Source organism: Equus caballus, chromosome 23 (assembly GCF_041296265.1).
Source record: "Equus caballus isolate H_3958 breed thoroughbred chromosome 23, TB-T2T, whole genome shotgun sequence".
Taxonomy (NCBI): Eukaryota; Metazoa; Chordata; class Mammalia; order Perissodactyla; family Equidae; genus Equus; species Equus caballus.
Window position 1 is genome coordinate 28,583,734 of NC_091706.1, and position 22,535 is coordinate 28,606,268.

The window sequence follows — 22,535 nt, forward strand, 5'->3', positions numbered from 1 at the left end:
ATGGGGATCAGAGTTTTATCTGCAGATAATAGGGAGTCATTGCAGGCTCTTTAGAAACAAGATAAATATTTTAGGGAGAACACCAAGGTGTCAGGAAACACAAATTAGCAACAGATAGAAGACAGCATATTGGGAGATAATTATGACACTTTTAACCCAACTTAAGGAGGAGAAGCCGATGGAAGGGATCAGTTTGGAGAACAGAGGACACAGGGGTCATTGACACATTTCCGGGCAGTGAATATCACAGGGAAAGAGGGGACCCAGAGGCTCTAGGGGCAGAAACTGACCCCTGTGTCCAGGAACAGGCTACCAACACACTGAGCACCGGGTATCAAGACCATGGTTTTCAATGAAAGCACGGAGCTTCAGCACTTTCGCTTGCTCTGTGATCTTGGGCTCATCTTCTGTTCTTTCTAAGTCCTGGAATCATGGTTCTTTCTTAAGAAAGGGAATTGACTGATTCCTAAGGACTACTGGGAGGCTGATCAGCACTGTACTTTAAAAAGGAGAGGCAGAGAGAGAAAGAGAACAGCAGAATACCTTGAGAAAAGTTCTGAGTACACTTTTCTCCATGAAAGAAACAAAGAATGTTGTCTGGCTGCCTGGATGAACTGTTGAGAAGAGCAGTTGTCATCAGTAGCAGATGGTGTTGGTGGTGGGGTTTCTGCTACTGTATCACCTGCTTTCTGTCATCAGAACATCAGAAGCATGAGAGTTGAAATCATTATCTCACGCTTCCTGTACTCCGAGAGCACATCTTTCACAAGATGCGAGCAGCGCGCAGAACCTATTGTACGTGTTAGTTCCCCCTTTTTGATAATCCTAACATGAGCTCCCTTGCTTCCAAGGAGGGAAGGTGTTCTGACCACAGCAAACACTCACATAGTTCTGCATCAGATCCGGATGGGTTCTCTCAATGCCGTCGTCCAGGATGGTGACCACAATGTTCTTTCCCGTGTAGCCTCTCTTCCAGGCGCCTTCAATATTCATGTCCGATTGGCAAGGATGCGTGTTGTCACTGCAATGCTAAAGGAGGAAGAGGGAGAAGTGGACTTTGCAGTTACTCAATAGTGAAGAGATGAGAGAATTACCTACTTGTTAAGATAATGCATTAAATTAACAAAAATTTGGTGGACTGCCTGGTTGAGTAGAAGGACACAGGAGACTCCAGCAGGATCACAAGGGGAGGTGGGAAGGATAGATGTGGGGAAGGCAAGCGAAATAGAAGTCTCTTCTGCTAGCTCTGCCCTGTTCTAATATCATAGATCCTTTGGGAAAACATAATAAAATGAAGTATATCTCAACAACAGAATAACGGATGCATCATTTTATTGTTAGTGTATATTATTGACACATAAAAAGGCATTATGTAGCATTTCATTTATAAATCCAAACTAAGTAACTGAAGAACAAAGCCTTATGATTTCTTCACCAGGTACCTAGAAGCTGATTCAGCTACAAAGAGCTAACTCAGGCAGTGTCAGCCAGTGGTGTGCTGCTGTGAGAAACCCATGAACGAGAAATAATAACAGCTTCTTCAAACTTCCTTCAATAGAGTAACAATGGCTGTTGGACCATAGTTTGTAGGGGGTCAACACTCATTCAGGGCTACTTTGAGAAGGGAAAGAAGAATAGTGTCAAGTACAGAAAGGTGACCTCCGCAGGAAAATGCATGTGAGGGCTTCAAGGTTTATATAGAAACATTGAACCTTAGCTCATTATGAGTAGTCATTTCATTCCACAATGGCGACAACACACAAACATATTGAGAAATGAATTAAACCAGTAGCTTTTCCTGATATAATTTACTAGCCTTTGTCCAACCTACACAACTGTTCCTTCAAAGTCCATCTCTTTGAAATATCCCTCTAAGTGGTGTGTTTTCCAGGTTCTTAAGACTCAGCAGACGAACAAAGGGAGAGAAATGTGCTGTAACATAATGCCATAGCAACAGAGCCACCCCAGGTCTTTCACCATTCACTACTTTCTTCCTGCTCTGTAACAGTTTAGCACTTCGGGAGCGGAAGAGAATGTGAGCTTTGTATGCGCTAAGCATGATGGAGACCCCACTGCCATTGATTCATCCAACACATATTTCATCAAGCACCTACTATGTGCTGGGATATGGCAGTGAACAAGGTCCCTGTCCTGATGACCCCTCTAAAGAGGAGGTACAGATAATAAATAAATAAACAAATGAGACCACTTGGAGCACTCCTATGTTTTACAGAATTACAGATGGCGATACCATGGTGAATGCAGGGGTCTGAGCACACCACTTTAGTGACACTTTTGTGGTCAGAAAGACTCCAGTCTCTGAGACAGTGAAATGTCAGCTGAGACATGACTGATGAGAAAGAGTTGGTCTGCCCAAGAGCCGGAGACAAGCGTCTTGGCAGAGGACACAACAAATGCAAAGACTGTAAGGAGGGACAGGGCTTAGCACACTGAAGAAAGAGAAAGAAGGCGGGGTATTGCTGAATCCTAGTGAATGAGGGAGAACGGCAAGAAGCCCACTAGAAGGGGAAGTGAGGTCAGATCATCTAGGGCATTGTAGCCCCGACTTGGCTTTTATTCTAAGTACAACCTAAATGGAAGCTCATCTCTTTCCAAACTTTGCCCCTCAAAATCAGATGCTAACTAGTGACAGACGCCTCTAACGCCCCCTAACATGAATTTGTTGATTAATTTATTCCCCAAATGAGACTGCCTTTGTTGAATGGTATAAACACAGGAGTAGTTTCAGGGATTCATTCTAACAAAGAGTGTACCCATTTTTCATCACAGATAATACCAGTTTCATAGAGAATAGAGAATGCTTTATGAACATTTGCATCTTTCTCCCACCTTCTTGACTTCTTTCTGGCACTTCAGGCCAACACACACTCTACTACTGTACTCTGTCCTCCGCTGATCCAAATTCTACTCTCCCCATCTCTCCTCAGTTTTCCAGGCACAGCTCAGGTCCTACTTCCTCCTACAAAGTCTTCTTGAGTTCTCCAGCCTTCTGTCTGTCTCTTCCCCTTCCATGAACTTAGGCAACACACACACACACACACACACACACACACTCTGTTCTACACAATCCAACCCCTACTCACTGAATTCTGCTGAACTGTTGTTGACTGCTGAATCTTGTGCGTGAATTTTGTCTCCTTGATTACGAGCCCCTAGAACTAAGTCTAACCTAGGACTTCAGTAAACATTGGTTAATTAATTACACAGCAGAAATGAGAGTATATCTTCACTACATTTCCAAGTTCAAACCTGCCGTTATGTTTACTGTTCCAACCACTTCAGCAATATCACGCCAGCTAATGCTTGGTTAACAGAGACGATCATGAGAGAAATAGGGTGGATTTCTGAAATTTCTACGTTTTTCAGAAGTCTCATTCTGGCCAAGAGTTTGGGCCTTTCCTGACCAAATATTTTAATTTAACACAAAGTAACTTTGACAGATTTCCATTTCATTTTTTCTTTTTCAAAACCTGCTCTGGCCACCTGTGGTATCGTTTGTGACATGCAGTAATGTTCATGTGGCCAAGAGGTGGGCCGGAGGAAGGAAATGCACAGGAAATGGGTAACCCACAAATGGGATAACCGTACTGGAGTAGAGAGATGCTGCCTGAAATTGTAATTATGAAAATTGAAGAAAACCAGCCGTCTATGGAAAACATGTGTGTTAAAAGTGCAGCAATTAGGTTTCTTTCTTCTGCTTCTCTTGAATCTGACTTTACCATTAAATGTTTTTGTACCACCTTTTTTCTTTTCATCCACCAACATGGTATTGCTGGAATGGGAAGAAGAAACAACCAGTTGATACTTTCATTTGGATAATCTAACAGAGTAGGTAACCAAAATGTCAAAGGAAAAGATGATCAGAGCCTGGTGTGTTTCTTGTAAGTTAATAATAAGGCTAGAGGACCCTTAAATCAGAACCCTAAATCCTGAATGTGAACCTTAGATTTTTAACGTGTATTTCAAGTGGTCCATGCTTCCAAATGTGTTTCTAATATAGTTGTTTCTAGTATAGTTGTTTAGATACCCAAGATACCCGAAGAGCAAAGACTGTGGAAAATATTGATGCCAGTCAACAATGACCAAAGAGAATGAGTTAATCATTTCCTCACGTGCCTGATCAAAATGGTCTTTAAACTGAGCTCTATTTACTTGACAGGAATCTGTGTGACAGTAGCACTCAAAGGCAAAAGGAACACATGCTAGGCGTGGTTCCCTCACACACGGTCAAGCAAGTTGAGATCTCTGACAGAGCTAGAACTGAAGACTAGTTTCTGGATTGTGTTACCACATATGCAGTCCACAGACTGGTATTCACAAAAGGGGGCAGTCAGAAACTTCCAGCATATTTGAAGCTGATGAAAACCACATATGTGCACAGTGTATGCAAGATAAATATTTATAGTAAATGTAGGTACCTTCAGTTCTCAATAATGTACTGTATTTCAATGATGGTCGATGCACAGATGAGTAAGTATTTAGAAATGACACAAAATGGAAAATATCTGCAGAAACAATGGTTACCACCTAGGACTCCCACTTCTTTATCCATAAAAGCTTTTATTCCTTTTAGAAATGAAATTTTAAAGAGACTGTTCTGTGAGTTCTAGAAACAGAGTTTTCCATACCAGGGTTATGAGCTATTCTGCTATAAACCACTCTGGGTGTGTCCACTTCTCTTGTGTCTTCATAAACATATCACAGTGTTTGCCTAACGAAAGAACAGTTTATACCCAAAATAAACACCTTTGTTATGTTCTCATCATCATTTTCTTCAGACTAGGAGGAAAAAACCCTCAATGTCATTCTTTTTAAACTTCTCCGAGTTCTGAGGGTCTCCAATGATCTGCCAGTTTATAAGCTGCCAATAGCCTAACACTGAAAACATCTGTTGTTCATTGTTATTGATACAGTGGCTCAGAAGACTAAATCTCTGACTATACGATGTAATAAGAAAGCAGAATTAAATATACAGGAAATCTGTTCTACAGATAAATTCAGAAACATATCTAGTCCACTTAGTAAAATGTATATACACTTGAAATTCTTCATAAAATTTTGGGTCCAAGAGCTCTAAGAAATTGAAAAAAATAGAATTGATACTCTCTTACATGGAAATATAACTGACATCTACTAGATCCTTAGAAGGCCAAGCATTGTACTAATCACTTTTATATGGACCGGCTTCATTTAAGACTCAGAACTATTTGAGAGACGTACTTTTACTTTTATCATCTGCTTTTAACAGATAAAGAAAATGAGACTTATCAGTCTAGGTGCACTTCTAGAGTTCAAACAGCTGGTCAATAGTAGAATTAGGATTCAAAACCAAGCAATCTGACACCAGACCACAGAAACTCTTCAACTGTTAAAAATTGAAACAGAAAGGGCTTAGAGGAAAGCAAAACACACGCAAATTCAGATAAGGAGTGAATGCTGGACAAGATAGCACCAATAAAGAAATTCAAATACTGGACATTTCACTGACCTTAGCACTGTGATCAGTGCGTTCACGTGATAAGGTGAAACATAGTTGGATAAGACTTCAGAGACATTCCAATTTTCCCTCATTCCACTTATTGCAACACACCTTTTAGGAAATCACCAAGTTTCTATTTGAATAGTTTCAATGACAGGGAGCTCACTTCTTCACTAAACAGCCAATGATGTGCTGGTATATCAGTTCTTTTTTAAGAAAGAATTGATTTTGTAGTGTTTGCCAATTTCCATGGTGTAAATACTCACATCATGGCCAGTTTTAAACTACCACGCTTGCAAAATGCCTGAATGCGTAACAAGAAGATTTCATGAGCTGTCAGAAGGCTGCTCCAGCATACCACTGGAAATGGCTCACTCAACTGGTAGTCGGGACCCGTTTCTGATGAAGTCATCCCTTCCAACGGGTCTGACATCTGCTTCTCAGTACGTGGGGACCACTAGGAAGTGCCTAGGCTTAGTTCTCCCCTTTGCAGTTTCAGACAATAATTTTCCTTCCTCTTGCATCTATTTGGACAAGATCTTCCTTCTTTTTTTTTTTTTTTTTTTTTAGGAAGATTAGTCCTGAGCTAACTACTGCCAATCTTTCTCTTTTTGCTGAGGAAGACTGGCCCTGAGCTAACATTCATGCCCATCTTCCTCTATTTTATATGTGGGACGCCTGCCACAGCATGGCTTTTACCAAGTGGTGCCATGTCCACACCTGGGATCCGAACCGGCAAACCCTGGGCTGCCGAGAAGCGGAACGTGCGAACTTAACCACTGCGCCACCAGGACAGCCCCAAGATCTTCCTTCTTTAACTTTTATTTCTCTAAGATACCTAAAAAAATTGGACTTTGGACTTTTGTGAGGCCATAAGCTGATGCACTCTCCTTGGGATATATGAAGTAGAGATTCTGTGACTCCAAAACTGAAGATGCCTTCACAGATTTTTCAAAATTAAGCTAGGGAAGTTCTAAGACATTAATTACTACATTTATGAGCTGACTTGATGGACTTCAAATCCTTTGTTATGGCACACACGCCAAAAAAAAAAAATGCCCTTGGCCAAAACAGATTCAATGTCCAATTATTCAAGGATGATTATTCAATTTGTGAATTTTCCAGAAATCCCAAGGAAGCCCAGAATGTTTCAACAATATCAAATGCAGCATAGCAGCTAAAGACTCTAGCTAGGGGAATCAGGAAGAGGAAAGGTTAAATTCCACCTTGCTACTGTCCAGCTATATGACTTTGTCTAGTTACCTACATTCTTAAAACCTAATCTGCAGTTCGAATGCAGAGAATTGCTATCAAGATTAAAGAAGGTAAAGTATATAACAAATGGCTGCTGTTATTATGATCAAGTTGTTGTTGATGGCAGCACATTCATAGGAGGCATCAGTGCTTCTAATAGTTTAGAGAAGACAACCTTGGTTTAAAACAAAAAAAGAGAGATGGATTACTACAAAATAATGAGATGATGGTTCTCTTTATTGTCTGGAGAGATAGGTTAGACAAACTTTAAGGGGCAACTGATCATTTGTAAGGATTGCTGAGATGACCTGAATATTTTACATTTGGGGCTGGGGGCCTCGGCTGGTGGATGGAGACTGGGGGTGAAGTGAAGGAGCATAGAACAGCTTCCAGTTATTTTCTGGCATATTGGTCAAATGGCCTCCTATGAACGAATCATCATGTTTTACTCTACACATTTTCACCAGTATTCCAACTCCACTAGAACCATGGTTTGCGTCTACTATAATATCAATTTGACAAAGGATCATTTCTCACAAAATTTTAGGGATGTTCCATATAATACCAGAAAAAAAAAAAAAAAAACGGAAAATAGTAGATGCTAGAAGACAGACTGTGGTGTACAAAATATGCCTATATAAAGAAAAATGAGAATAAATCCAATTCCTGAAATTCTACTCATAACTGAGGATTCAAGATATTGAGGCAGGACAGTTAACTGATCTTTCACCAAGGAGCAAAGGTAACACAGTTGATACAGAATAGGGAAGGGACTCTGCCCCTCACCCTTAGCCACCAGGTCCGGTGCCTCCAAGCCCAGTTATTTCCGAATTCAAGATAAGCAACCTTCCAACCGCAAAACTGCCTCCAAGCAGTCAGCCTGACTCCCGCATGTGCACAAAGCCTCGAGATGACCACTATACGACCTTCCTGAGCAACACCTGCCATGTTGGACCGACTGGGCAGGCACAGGGACCACAACCCCGATGGGCCACTGTGAAGACACCACCACCAGGAAGAGGGAAGCAGGACACCTCTAGAGGTGGAGAATCATGACATTAGTTCACTCCCCTCACCCCATAAAAGACTCAGGACAGCTCCCTTCAGAAAACCGCTAGAGAGCCACATCTCCTGTGCCATCTCCCATGTGCTTGAGCATAAGCCCCAATAAATCTTTGTCTGAGATTTTGGTTGGCCCTCTAGTCAATTTCTGCTACACAGAGAGCTTAAGAACCTAGGGTTGGTATCACAATGGGCCAAAGATAGTCTTTTCAACAAATGGTGCTGGAACAACTGGATATCCACATGCAAAAAGTGAATTGACACAGACATTACACTCTTCACAAAAATTAACTCAAATGGATCACAGACCTAAATGTCAAATGCAGAACTAAAACTCCTGGAAGATAACATAGGAGAAATCCTAGATGACTTTGGGAATGATGATGACCTTTTAGATACAACACCAAAGGCACAATCTGTGAAAGAAGTAATTGAAAAGCTGGCCTTCATTAAAATTAAAAACTCTTGCTCTGTGAAAGACAATGTCAAGAGAATGAGAAGACAAGCCACAGACTGGGAGAAAATATTTGCAAAAGACACATCTGATAAAGGACTATTATCCAAAATATACAAGGTACTCTTAAACTCAACAATAAGAAAACAAAGAACCTGATTTAAAAATGGGAGAACAGACACCTCACCAAAGATATACAGATGACAAATAGGCATATGAAAAGATGTTCAAGACATCATACGTCATTAGGGAAATGCAAATTAAAACAAGATACTGCTACACACCTATTAGAATGGCCAAAATGCTGAACACTGACACCACCAAAGCTGGCAGGGATATGGAGCAACAGGAGCTCATTCACTGCTGGTGGGAAGGTGAAATGGCGTGGCCACTTTGGAAGATAGTTTGATGGTTTCTTACAAAACTAAATATACTCTTACCATGCGATCCAGCAATTGCACTCCTTGATATTTAATCAAAGGAGTTGAAAACTTATGTCCACACAAAAACCTGCACATAGACATAGCAGCTGTATTCATAATCGCCAAAACTTGAAAGCAAGCAAGATGTGCTTCAGTAGGTAAATGGATAAATCAACTGTGGTGCATCCAGACAATGGAATATTATTGAGCACCAGAAAGAAATAAGCTCTCAAGCCATAAAAAGACATGGAGGAACCTTAAATGCATATTACTAAGTGAAAGAAGCCAATCTGCAAAGGTTACACACTGTATTATTCCAACTATGACATTCTGGAAGAGGTAAAACTATGGAGATGGTACAGAGATCAATGGTTGCCAGGGTTTGGGGATCAGGGTATGAATAGGAAAAGCACAGAGGATTTTAGGGCAGTGTAAATACTCTATATGATAGTATAATGATGGATACATGTCATTACACATTTGTCCAAACCCAGAGAATGTACAATACCAAGAGTGAACCCTAATGTAAACGATGGATTTTGTTGGATGATTATGATGTTTCAATGCAGGTTCATCAACTGCAAGACATCTACCACTCTGGTAGGAGAGGTTGATAATGGGGAGGCTATGCACGTGTGGGGGCAGGAGGTATATGGGAAATCTCTGTACCTTCCCCTCAATTTTGCTTTGAAGTTAAAACTGCTGTAAAAAAAATAAAGTCTTTTAAAAGCAGAAGGAAAAAAAGGAATTGAGCAGAGCAGCCAAAAGATAACTGGATGATCCATGGATTTAGTTAAGTGAACAACATTTCTCTCATTTGTAAATTTTGTCATCTTCTTTGAATCTTTCCAAACCTGACACATCTTGAAATAGAAACTTTCAGTCCTAAAAATACTTAACAAAGCAAAAACCAATAAGCCAACCAACAAATATTGTCTCCTGTAAGGAATCTCTACATGTTTTATCTTAGTGTTTGGAGAACTGGTTGCAGCTATCTTACCTGGCCTTGCTGCTAAAGGGTAACCAGGGCCTCTAAAACTTTCTGGATATTTCTGAGACACTGAGACTAAGCCTACCTTGATATGTATAGGCCACTATACCTGCCAGGGTTTACATGAGTCTCAAATACGTCAGGTCCAAAAACTGAGTCAGGTTTTGGAAATCTGAGTCGGAAACCACTGTCTCCTTCTCTCTTGTTCCTATAGTTATTCCATAAATCCTTCCATTATTCACAGCACCTTGCAATTCAGACCATGGCCCTGACCCACTGCTTTTAACCTTTCTAACCCATCTTATGCTTCCAATCTATCCCCCTTTCGTTCAAAACAATTTTTTCTTACTTAACACTTACAAGCACTTACTACATTCTGGTCACTATACTGACCATGACACTGTCCCTATGCTCAAGTCCTTGAAGTCTGGTCTATGTGACAAACAAGGAATTTTACAAAAACACATGTTAACTATTACAATGGGGGTTCTCAGGGTACCGTGGAACAGGGAGCCTGGTCAGGCACAAGCGTGGGAAGACTGAGAACACTTCCTAGAGAAAATGACATTCATTCATTCATTCATTCATTTATTTATTTAAGATTTTATTTTTTTCCTTTTTCTCTCCAAAGCCCCCCGGGTAAATAGCTGTATATTCTTCGTTGTGGGTCCTTCTAGTTGTGGCATGTGGGACCCTGCCTTACCGTGGTTTGATGAGCAGTGCCATGTCCGTGCCCAGGATTCGAACCAACGAAACACTGGGCTGCCTGCAGCAGAGCGCGCGAACTTAACCACTCGGCCACGGGGCCAGCCCCAGAAAATGACATTTAAACTGAGCCCCCAAAATATGAGTTGACTAGCCAGAGGGCAAGCAGGGGATGAAAAGGATGTATTTATTTTTGATAAGGGAATAGAATAATCAAAGAGAGACTGGAGTGTTCAAGGAACTGAAAGAAATTCAGTATAGCTGGAGAATACAGATGCAAGAGATGACGAGAGATGAGAAAAATGGAAAGAGATGAGACTGGAAAGGTAAGCACAGGCCAGAAGCCTGTAAATATTCTTATAAGCCATATTTTTTTTTAAATTTGAGCTTTATTGTAATTCGATGTAAAACCATTCAAGGGTTTTTTGTTTCTGTTTTGAAAGATTTTAGTTTTCCTTTTTCTCCCAAAGCCCCGCAGTATGTAGTTGTGCATTTTTAGTTGTGCGTCCTTCTAGTTGTGGCATGTGGGATGCTGCCTCAGCATGGCTTGATGAGTGGTGCCATGTCCACGCCCAGGATTCGAACCTGTGAAACCCTAGGCCACCAAAGCAGAGTGTGCGAACTTAATCACTCGGCCACGGGGCCGGTCCCCATTCAAGGGTTTTAAGACAGGGATTGATAGCATTTGGATGTCTAAAATGCATCTCCAACTTAATTTCAAAGAAAAACACAATCTTTCCCCTCTGGCTCCTACAAAGCTGCTCCTGCCCAGGGCTCTCCATCTCCCCCACACCAGTATAAGGCATCTATGGCTCCTCTCCTTCTCCAACGTCCATCAGCAAATCCTTCAAAATATTTCTTAAACCTGACTTCTTCCTACCATCTTCATGGCTCCGCACTGATTCAAGGTACTATCACTTCTCACTCCTCTACAGTCTGTTCTCCATATGGTAGTAAAAGTGATCATGGTAACCTATGTTGGATGTATTCTCAATAAATATTCCCAATAATTCCTAAGCTCCAATGACTTTCCCTCACTCTAATATCCCAAGTCTGTTCCGTGGTCTATAAAATGCTTCATGACCTGATTGGAAGCCATCTCCCTGACCTCTTGACTCCCCTCTCATCCTTACTCTCTCTATTCCACTACTGTCCTCTTCCATCCCAACCCCACTCCCATCTCAAGGTCTTGATACTTGCTATTCTCTCACACTAGAATGTTCCTCAGAGAAGCACATGGCTCCCTCTCTTATGCTCAAATATCACCTCCCAAGAGAGGCTTTCCCTAATCAATCTATCTGAAACAGCATTCTCCGTCATTCTCTACCCTTGACTCTGATTTCCATTTCTTCATAGCACTCATAACTATTGTATTACAAATCAGTTTGTCTCTAGTGTATGTCTCCCACACTGGACTGTAAGTTCCATGGAGGCTGCCATTTTGCCTTATTTATTTCTATATCTACAGTATCTAACATATAGTAGAAGTGCAAAATTATATGCCAATTGAATGACCGGATTGAGTTTTAAAAAGTCACTGTGGGTTCCATAGAACATGAAGGAAAGCATGGAGACCAATTGATTGGGAGACAGTTGTAGTGGTTGAGAGACGACAGTGGTGTAGATTAGTGGGAATAGCAGAAACTACAGTACATGATACATAGTAGGCATTCTAAATATGTGTTGTTAATGACAATGAATGAGTATGGTGAAAGAGGAATCAAGAATGATCAAATATCTGGCTTGGACTATACAGCAAACTGTAGGATCACTTACTAAGCAAAGAAACAGAGAAGAGGAGAAAATTTAGTTGGAGAATGAAAACACTGAGTTAGAAATATGGAAATTGAAGTAACATCCAAACAGGAGTAGGCTGTAGCAATTGGATATGTGGATCTAAAGTTTCTTTCTGCCCAGATCCACAACTGAATTCTTCCTAAAATTTTGGCATCATGCTACTTCTCATCACAAATTTTTTTCATCTATAAAGTGCTAACATCTTGGTCTTTGAGTTGCTCTACAATCTGGCAGTGAATATTCACTGTCTGGTGCCATTTGTTAACTCAAAGTTAAAAAATCCTTGGGGACAAAATAGAGTGTGTACATTTGATGGTCTTAGCAAAATTTGGGGTCACTACCAGATATGACTGATAGCAAAAATTGGCAAAAATTTTCCCCCACTCCCTGTACCTATGGTGCTGGCAATTTCTCCCCTTAAGCAACGAGGTTTTTTCTTCATCCTTCGAATCTGGGCTAGCCTGGCAACTTGCTTTGGCCAAAAGATTGTAGAAGTGACAGTGCCCCGTTACACCCTTTCTCTTGTAATCCTTCCTGGCTGCCATGTGAACGAGCCAAGGCAGCCTGCTAGAAGATGAGAGACCACATGGAACAGATAAAAGCTGTCCAGCTAAAACCACACTAGACTAGCTAGCCCCTAGCCGACCCACAATGGCTCACAGATACATTAGTGAGCCCACATAAAACCAGAGAACTGTCCAGCTGAGCTTGGCCCAAACTGGAGACATGCAGAATCATAAATAAACTGCTGTCGTGTTAAGCCACAAAATTTTGGCGGTGGTTTTTATACGGCAAAAGCCAACTAACATACAAGGTTATCAGTCTAAGGGAAGTCAGTCCAATCAGAAAGGTAGGAGAAAATCGGTGCATCAATTTGAAGCAGTTTATCTAGAAGAGAGGAAGGCTTGGCTGTACTTGGGGAGGAAGAGCAGCGAGGACACCTAAATGTATCAATTATATGATTCTAAAGCAAATTCTAAGATCCCTGCACATTCGTTCAAGCCTTCCCTTCACGGGAAGCCCAGTGTTCTTCCGCTTACCCCATCCAGACTCAAATGAGCAATCTCCGATTATATACGGGTTTTATCTTCCCAATAAAATTACAAGCCACTTGTGGTAATGGAGTCTGCATTATGTATCTTTAAAACCTCTAGAGTTCATAGTAAAAATACTCAATAATTTGTGAATTGATATTTAAGAGAGAAGGCAAAAGTAAATTTGGGGATAAAATGCAGAAGAAGATAATTTACATAATTAAGACATGTAATACACATAATAGAAATGGTTCAAATAAGATCTAGAAATCTTTGTCTTCCACACAGCGGCTCATAATACGGCACCTGCCTATTCAACTTTGCCAATGAAAAGATTCAAGAAATAACATAGGAAAAGTGTAGGGATGGAAGACTTCGCAAGGAATTATACAAGAAGAGAAGAAGACATTCCTTTGGGGGTGCCGATTATGCTAATATGCCACTAATGATGTTCAACACCCTTGGCAGAAGAAGTCAGAAAAGATGCAACCTAGTGACAGGTGAGCTATGAGCCCCTTACAGGCCTGGTGGGAAATTTCTCCCATCTGGAGAGGGGCTCAGGGGTGCAGGTCTGTTTCCTTTGGAACAACACAGGGCATGATAGAAGTGAATACTTCTTGACTCTTCTCTGGTTTTTGGTCAATGGCTTGACTTTAATATTGTCTTTCCTTCTAGGTCATGTAGTCAATTCTCCATGAGTTGAGGAGAAACTCAGTTTTACCAAATGACTTTCTTCCTGGATGACTATGAATCAAGAATCAAGTATTCCTAATACACTACTCTTTGCCAAATTGTGCAAATTAGTAAATTAGTAAATTGTGTTTGCTTAGGAATGATCTCAATTAAAATGTTTTCCCTAAGTGCCTATAAAGCCAAGAAACAATTCCTACGTTGCAGCTCATGAAAATGAATTTTAGAAACAACTGAGATGCATTATTTAATAATTATGTGAACATTAGCAAGAAGCAAACCTCATTCTTTTCTAAAATGTAATTTATTGGTTTCCATTGCTTACAAAACTCTGCTTGCATAGACATCTTCACCCTCTTGCTCTCCACTCTGTAAAAAGCTGGCTCAGAAATTCCTCTCTCCTCTTTTTCACCAGGATCTCAGGAAGGAGAGCTAAGAGATTAGTGAACTCTTCCCATTCTCTAAAATGAGTAGGACGCAGCATGGTTTGGACAAGCACAATCAACTGCCCCACTACTTTTATTTTTTCAAAATCACAGAAGAAAGTTTGCGAAAAAATGCTAGAAAACAATTGTTCTAATATGGGAGACATTTAAGGTCAGAGAGGAAGAATTTGAATATCATTTGAAGATAACTGAATGGCAATATTCTCATGAAACATAATGGTAGAGGCTGTTATTTTTCAGGTGAGAGGAAAATCCATTTTTCAGTTGAAAAAATAATGAAGAACAGGAATAAACTTATACAAGATCCTCCCAAACCCTCATTCATTTTGCAACCAGGTTTTTATCACGTAATCATTTTCTCTTAAATAGATGGATAGATGGATGGATGGATGGATGGACAGGTGGATGGACAAACAGAGGGACAAGGAGACAAATGGATGGACAAAGGATGGACAGAAAGCAAACAAATAGACAATACAAGTCCTATCACATTTCGATTTTTCTCAAATTTTTATTGAAAGATATGCCCCTTTCTAGTAAAAGCCACTTCAACTTCCCTAAGCCAACCCCTCAAACTCCCATAGATTAAATGCTCCCAAAGGATATTTTCAATCAAGACCAAGGAACAAAGATGACACATAGGTAGAAGAGGATACAGAGAGATGGAAGAGGAAGAGAGGATCAAATCTACGTAACAGTGACGCCATGCATATTCAAGTGATGTCCAAAACAGTTAGGTAGCTCATCCCTTTCCAGAATAAGAACGACTTGAACTTTCCTAAATAGAACACATTTAACTTGTTTAAAGTTAACACAGAGCAGCAGAAATTTGGTCTTAAACATTAACAGTGGTTCCCTTAATTTTTTTCTCAAAAAAAGGCATTAAACTAGATGCCTTTAAAGGACAAGAAAGATGTTAGTTTGTTGGAATTATATATAAAAATTAATGAGATGTGGAATTTCAAATAGTCTTTTCAGATTTTAAATTTGTTTCTCTCTCGATATATGAGATTACCGACAACTTTCTAAATATTCTGAGGTTCTCAAGGTTTTTGCCAGGCCCTCTAAGAAGTCATTACCCGAAATACATCTAGCTCCACAAGAAACCTGTAATAATTGTGGTATAAAAACTGTGAAAAGAGGGAATAATATTATTCAGTGTGTCAAAATTCTTCTTCTTAACCTTAAGTGATCATATCAGAAGAGACAGCGTGGTCAAAAGCCACCGTCATAACTAGTTGCAGACAAAATCTGAATTCACCTTTGCTTTTCTGTCAACACAATTGCCACTCTGACACCCACAAATCTCTCCTTTTTCTTAGTAACATGAATCATTCAGGTATAATTGAGTCTATATGTTTTTATATAAGCAAAAACTAGGCCCGCTATATAATGGAACAAAAAAGGTGTGCTTAGGAAAAGAGAAAAATTCCTTAGTATCCATAAATGCAGTTTATATTGTCAACTTTTTCTTTTTCCTTTCCAGTACAAACCAACTACCCCAAAACCTAATGGCTGAAAATAATAATTATTACGGCTCAAATTTCTCTGGTTGACGAGGCTTAGCTGGGTGGTTCTCACTCAGGGCCTCCGGTGCAGCTGCCATCAGAGGTCCACTGGGACTGGACATATCAAGGCTTGACTGACATGGAAGTTTAAGACGGCTTCTTTGTTCACATGAACAGCTGGAGAATTTTCACCTTACGTGTAAGATTTAGTTATTAATGTCTATTTGTCCCAGTTGACTTATCTGCAAGTCCTTCTAAAGGACATATATCTATTGTATAATGATTTTATCCCATAATAGCTAGAGGAATGGCAATTACATTACTGTTTCTCTACATCTGTTAACTGTCAAAACATTTCATTCATTCACTTATGTTTTACTCGTTTGTTTCTAATTTTCCAACCAACACTAATTAAATGCTTTCTAGATGCTGAGTCTACTTCGGGGAATGAGAAAGCATACAGCCTGGCCTTCATAAAGTTTTCATTCAAGTTGGAGTAGATAATAAATAGACAAATGAGACAAACAATATAATTAGAGAGTATGGTAATAGTTACGAAGGAAATAAAAAAGATACCTTAGATAACATCAAGGGAAACGTGTTATTAAATTTATACCTTGAGTTCTTTACAATTTTGCTATTAGTGAGCTGACCTTTATTCAGTGAACACAGAAATTTCATTTTGAAAAGAGATGTTTATAAGTATCACGCAATAAACTCCAGCCTTAGAAGAGTAAGTTGGAGCAAAATTGAGGTTCCAGACCTATTGCCATTTAAAATTAAAAAACAAAGCAAAACAGAAAAAATTTTCACATTTCAAATAAAAATTTCAAACCAAAACCTTTCCTAAGACAAAAAACCTATAGCAATAAAGAATGTGATATGTACTATTACCATGATGTAGCCACAGAAAAAGAAATCTATACCGCAAAGCAAAAACAATCTCACCTCTGATGATGAGCAAAATCAATTCAGAAAGCTACTAAAAAGCCCGTGTTAATAGTGTTCCTTCTAGACTGAATAAAAATAATTGCCTGAATCTACCTGACATCTTTGCTTTCATTGTCCACTTGAAGACATAAATTAGGATAAAATCTACAAAGTTGCTTGAAAGAAAATGAAGCATTTTGCTTGGAAACGCCAATAATATGTCTAGCGCTTCTTCCACTGTGGCAAGTAGTAGATGCTTCAGAAAAGATGAAGGGTCCCATAATACATTTGATTAGCTACTTAATAAAGGAAGCTACAGAGAAGATCGCCTCTTCGACCTGGTGAGATTCTCTCCAGACCCTGAGGTCTAACGAGCAAGAAGACAAAGTCATTTTTATCCTACACCAGCAAGTGTAATTGCAAATGTTTTTCTTATTATTAAAAAACGTCAAATCCTTTCAAGAATCCAACCAAGCAACTTGCTTTAATAGCATCCTACAGAATTTCTTCTGTTAGAGAAAAATAATAATTTCGGAAAAGTAACTATACAGACATAGTGGCACATCTTCATTTATAGGGCGTGGACATTGAACTTTCCCTCTAGCAGCTCTTATAATGGCATAGTCAGAGTAAACGAGAACACTGCTCCTGTAATCCAAGTCACATTTCTTTCCCATTCGCTAATGAAAGGAATAATGCTAACACAATTGAATTCAATACCAGTGTTGCAGCTGTCCACAGCCACACTCACCAGGACTACATACATATTTTAGAACACAGTTTTCCAAGCATCTGTTATCATCTCTACCTATCTAATTAGCAAGCTCTCCATGAGTAACTAATATGAATACTTCACAAACAATCAGGGTCCAAAGCATCTCCACATCTAACAGCGGTATGTTTTCACCTTTGATTTAGGATAGGGATTTCCAAAGTGGAAAAAGTAGAGAAAGATGTTGAATGGAGTTGAAGAGATCCAAACAGCTGCCAACCTATATGGCAGAAAATTGTACCCCTTTCCATTTCATTCTGAAATACCTTATTTTTAGTAGAGGAGAAGAAAGGGCACAGTGAATAATAAAGTGACAGATCACTGCACCCAAAAGGCTGTAACTAAAACAAACAAACAAAAAAGAAAACTGACTTTAAAAAGATGGATTTAATCCGTACATTCCCGAAGTTACTTTCTAGTGAGGAGTTTGTATTAGTTTGGAATGTTTTCAGAGGCAAGGAAAAGAATACCCAATGAATCATGGGCAGAAAATGCATTTAATTATCATGCGAGAAACCAGGAAGCAGATGATTCCAAGTTTGGTGCAGCAGACTAATGACATCATTAAGGAACCAGACTCTGTACCTGCTCAGCCGCCATGCTTAGGGGACCTTTGTCTTCTGAAAGTGACTTTTGGTTGCAAGATAACTGCCACAGCACCCCACAGTCTACCCTACCCAGCATCCTAAGCGGGAAGGAAGAAAGAAGTCACAGGCTTTCCTCACAAGAGAAAGAAGCCCCTCAGTATCAGACCCATTAGTAGATGTTTCCTTGACATATTTACAACAAAAAGTTATTCATTGTTTATCTGATATTCAAATTTAACTGGGAATCCCGTATTTTTGTGTTTTTTTTTCTTAAAGATTGGCACCTGAGCTAACAACTATTGCCAAGCGTCTTTTTTTTTTTTTCCTGCTTTTTCTCCCCAGATCCCCCCAGTACACAGTTGTATATTTCAGTTGTACATTCTAGTTGTGGCCTGTGGGACGCCGCCTCAGCGTGGCCTGATGAGTGGTGCCATGTCTGCACCCAGGATCTGAACCAGGAAGCCCCAGGCCGCTGAAGCGGAGCGCGCAAACTAAACCACCGGGCCACAGGGCTGGTCCCTTTGATTTGTTAAATCTAGCAACCCTTATTACCACCAGTCTAACAGAGGGTAACTTGTGGAATGATAACCATTTGTCTATTATTGCCTGATGTCTCCTGGTTTAATCAATTGCATCTATGTTTCTTAGAGAAGAACTAAGACTGCTATAGTAGGAATGCAAAGAGAAGGAAATATGCAGTGTTCCACTTTCTTCATATCCAGAACAGGCTCCGGAGAATCTAATCCTGGTTCCAATAGGATAACTGAAAACCACCTAAATCTTAACCTCTCCATGCATCCTTCAAAAAGCACATAGAGATCAAAGAGAAAATATTAAATTGTTGATAACACATGTCTACTTCCTAACCGGGAGAAAAAAATACAACGAACCTCAATTACACATAAGTGGGAAAAACACACTTGAATCCAGCAGAACCAGCTCCCGAGACCACTCCAGAGCAAAAAGCCAGGCAGAGACTGAGCAGAGAAGGAAAGAGGGAGCAGAATTCTGGTGGTGGTGGAACACAGGTAAAATCACCACATAAGGAGAAAGCCCTATCCTCAGGAGGGGGATACCGTGAACACATCTGAGACTGGGATGGACCTCAGAGTGCACAGGAGCAGAGGTGACCATCATAGGAAGACGGTGACCTTCTTCTGGGGGAAAGGGGCAACTTGTCTCTCTTTGCAGATGACATGATTTTATATATAGAAAATCGTAAAGATTCCACCAAAAAACTGTTAGATCTAATCAACGAATTCACTAAAGTTGCAGGATGAAAAATTAACATATAAAAATAAGGAGCATTTCTATACACTAACAAATGAACTATTTGAAAAAGAAATAAAGAAATTGATCCCATTTACAATAGCATCAAAACCAATAAATACTTAGGAATAAACTTAACCAAGGAAGTGAAAAAATCTCTACTCTGAAATCTGTAAGACACTGATGAAAGAAATCGAAGACACAAATAAATGGAAAGGTGTCCTGTGTCCATGGATTGGAAAAATTAATATTGTTAAAATGTCAATACTAACAAAAGCCATCTATAGATTCGGTGCAATCCCTATCAAGATTCCAATGGCATTTTTTACAGAAATAGAAAAGACAATCCTAAAATATATATGGAACCACAAAAGACCCCAAATTGGCAAAGTAATCCTGAGAAGGAAAAACTAAGTGGGAGGCATCACACTTGCTGATTTCAAGTTATGCTAATCAAAACAGTATGACATAAAAACAGTCAAACAGATCAATGGAACAGAATTGAGAGCCCAGAAATAAACTCAAGCATATACAGTCAGCATTTATATTTGGCAAGGGAGCCAAGAATACTCAATGGAGTAAAGACAGTCTCTTCAATAAATGGTCTGGGAAAATTGGATATTCTCATGTAAAAGAAAGAAACTAGATCCCTATCTTACACCATTCACAAAATTAACTCGAAATGGATTAAAGACCTAAATGTAGGACCTAAAACCACAAAACCCCTAGAAGAAAACATAGGAAAAGAGTTCCTTGACATGGGTCTTGGCAATGATATTTTGGATATGACACCTAAAGCACAAGCAGGAAAATAAAAAATAAATGAGACTACATCAAACTAAAAAGTTTCTGCACAAGAAACAACTAACAAAGTGAAAAGACAACCTGCAGAATGAGAAAAAATATTTGCAAACCATGTATCTGATAAGGGTTTAATACCCAAAATATATAAAGAACTCATACAACTCAATAGCAAAAAAACAAATAATTCAATTAAGAAATGGGCAAAAGACTCGAATTTTCCAAAGATAATATACGAATGGCCAAGAAGTACATGAAAAGATGCTCAGCATCACTAGTTATTAGGGAAATACAAATCCAAACCACAATGAGCTATCACCTTATACCTGTTAAGAGTGGCCATTATCAAAAAGATAAGAGATAACAAATGCTGGCGTGGATGTGGAGAAAAGGGAACCCTTATGCACTGTTGGTGGAAATGTAAATATGGTGCAGCCACTAAGGAAAACAGTCTGGAGGCTCCTCAAAAAATTAAAAATAGAATTACCATAACATCCAGTGATTCCACTTCTGGGTATTTATCTGAAGGAAACAAAAATACTAATTCGAAAAAATATCGGCATCCCCATGTTCAGAGCAGCATTATTTACAGTAGCCAAGACATGGAAATACCTAAGCATACATCAATGAATCAATGGATAAAGAAGTTTTGGTATACATATACAATGGAATATTACTCAGCCATTAAAAAAAGAGGAAATTCTGCCATTTATGATAACATGGAATGGCTTTCAGGGCATTATGCTAAGTGAAATAAGTCAAACAGAGAAAGACAAATACTGTACATGATTTATTTACATGTGGAATCTAAAGAAAAATAAAAGTCATAGAAAAAAAGATTAGATATGTGGGTACCAGAGGGGGAATTGGAGGAAGGTACAAACTTCCAGTTGTAGGATAAGTACCAGGGATGTAACATACAACATGACGACTATAGCTAACACTGCTGTATGGTATATATGAAAGTTGTTAAGAGAGTAAATCCTAAGAGTTCTTATCACAAAGGAGAAAATTTTTTTTCTTTTCTTTTTCTTTTCATTGTATCTATATGAGCTGATGAGCTAAACTTATTGTAGTAACCTTTTCGCAATATATGAGGGTCAATCCATTATGCTATACACCTTAAACTTATACAGTGATGTATGTCCATTATACCTTAAAACTGGGGGAAAAAATAAGAGAAAGAACCTGTGCTATTGGATTGGAAGTGGAAGTGACACTCTGAACTCCAGATATATATCCCTAGGCTCTGTCCACTAAAAAAGAGCTTAGAACCAAGGACGCACTTACCACCAAAATCTGGACTTTTAAATATCATTCCTCAGTAAAATAAATCACCTACTTGGAGAAATGGCCATTTCTAGGTCTGGGGCAGAGAAGATGCAAAGTGAACATTTTGCTGTGCCACAAAGGAAGACGTGCTAAACAACTGATTGGGGCCTTCTCAAAAGGACACAGGAGGCAGCTCCAAAGGCTGCCCACTCATCAACCTTGTGATAGTTTAGGGACCAAAGAGGAATAATGTCAGTAATGAATCACCACATTTAAAGGAATCTGTGACCTCATAATGACATTACAAAGGGAGAGGAGTGAAGAAGGAATTATAGAAGTAGAAAATCATCATCTTGCAACCATTGACCTAATGATTAATTTACCCAGGAATCATCATTAGATGCTAAAATCTTGGGAAAAGGTTAACAAGGAATAAGATATTCACAAGTCTCAAAATATTACCCCTCAAATTTCTTATTAATTAGAAAGACAACATGTACCTTGACAGTGGAGAAATCTAGCAGATACCTCAAACCAATCAAGTAAATAAATTTAACATCACCAAAATGGGACTTCTAACATTCTACCTCCTGACATGAAGCACTGGAAAGGATACAATCTCACCTGGGTAGTTTTTGTACCAAAAATCTATAGTCCTGAAAAACCATCAATCAAATTCAAAGTGTGAGTTATTCTACATATCACCAGCCTGAACTCAGCAAAATCAACAAGAAAGACCAGTCCTCACCACTCCCCACCTCCACTCCCCGTAAAGGTAGGGGAACCCTTCTAGATTAAAGGGGATAATGGGACAGAACAAATAACGGCAACATATGATCCTGGGTTCGAGATCAAAAGGGATAGATCTATTAAAAATACTTCAGTGATAATGGGGAAATTTGAATATAGACAGTAAATTAGATAAAATCACTGTTAACTTTCTTAGAAGTGAGAATAGTATTTTGGTTACATAGGAAAATATCATCTTAGGAAAGGCATATCCTGAACCATTTAGGGGTGCATTTTCACAATGTCTGCAAC

At 39.3% G+C, this 22,535-nt stretch overlaps 1 protein-coding gene across 5 annotated transcripts in view; it reads right to left on the reverse strand.

Annotated features, from left to right (window-relative positions):
- The window catches only part of PCSK5 (proprotein convertase subtilisin/kexin type 5), a 436,446-nt gene that overhangs the window by 316,865 nt on the left and 97,046 nt on the right, over positions 1 to 22,535 (reverse strand). For all 5 annotated transcript variants that reach the window (XR_011431390.1, XM_005604948.4, XM_014735411.3 and 2 more), the window contains exon 4: positions 886 to 1,029. Coding sequence is in view for 4 of the 5 variants with exons in the window: in XM_005604948.4 (XP_005605005.1) it covers positions 886 to 1,029 (144 nt within the window). In the remaining variant the exon portion in view is untranslated. The remainder of the gene's footprint in view (positions 1 to 885; positions 1,030 to 22,535) is intronic.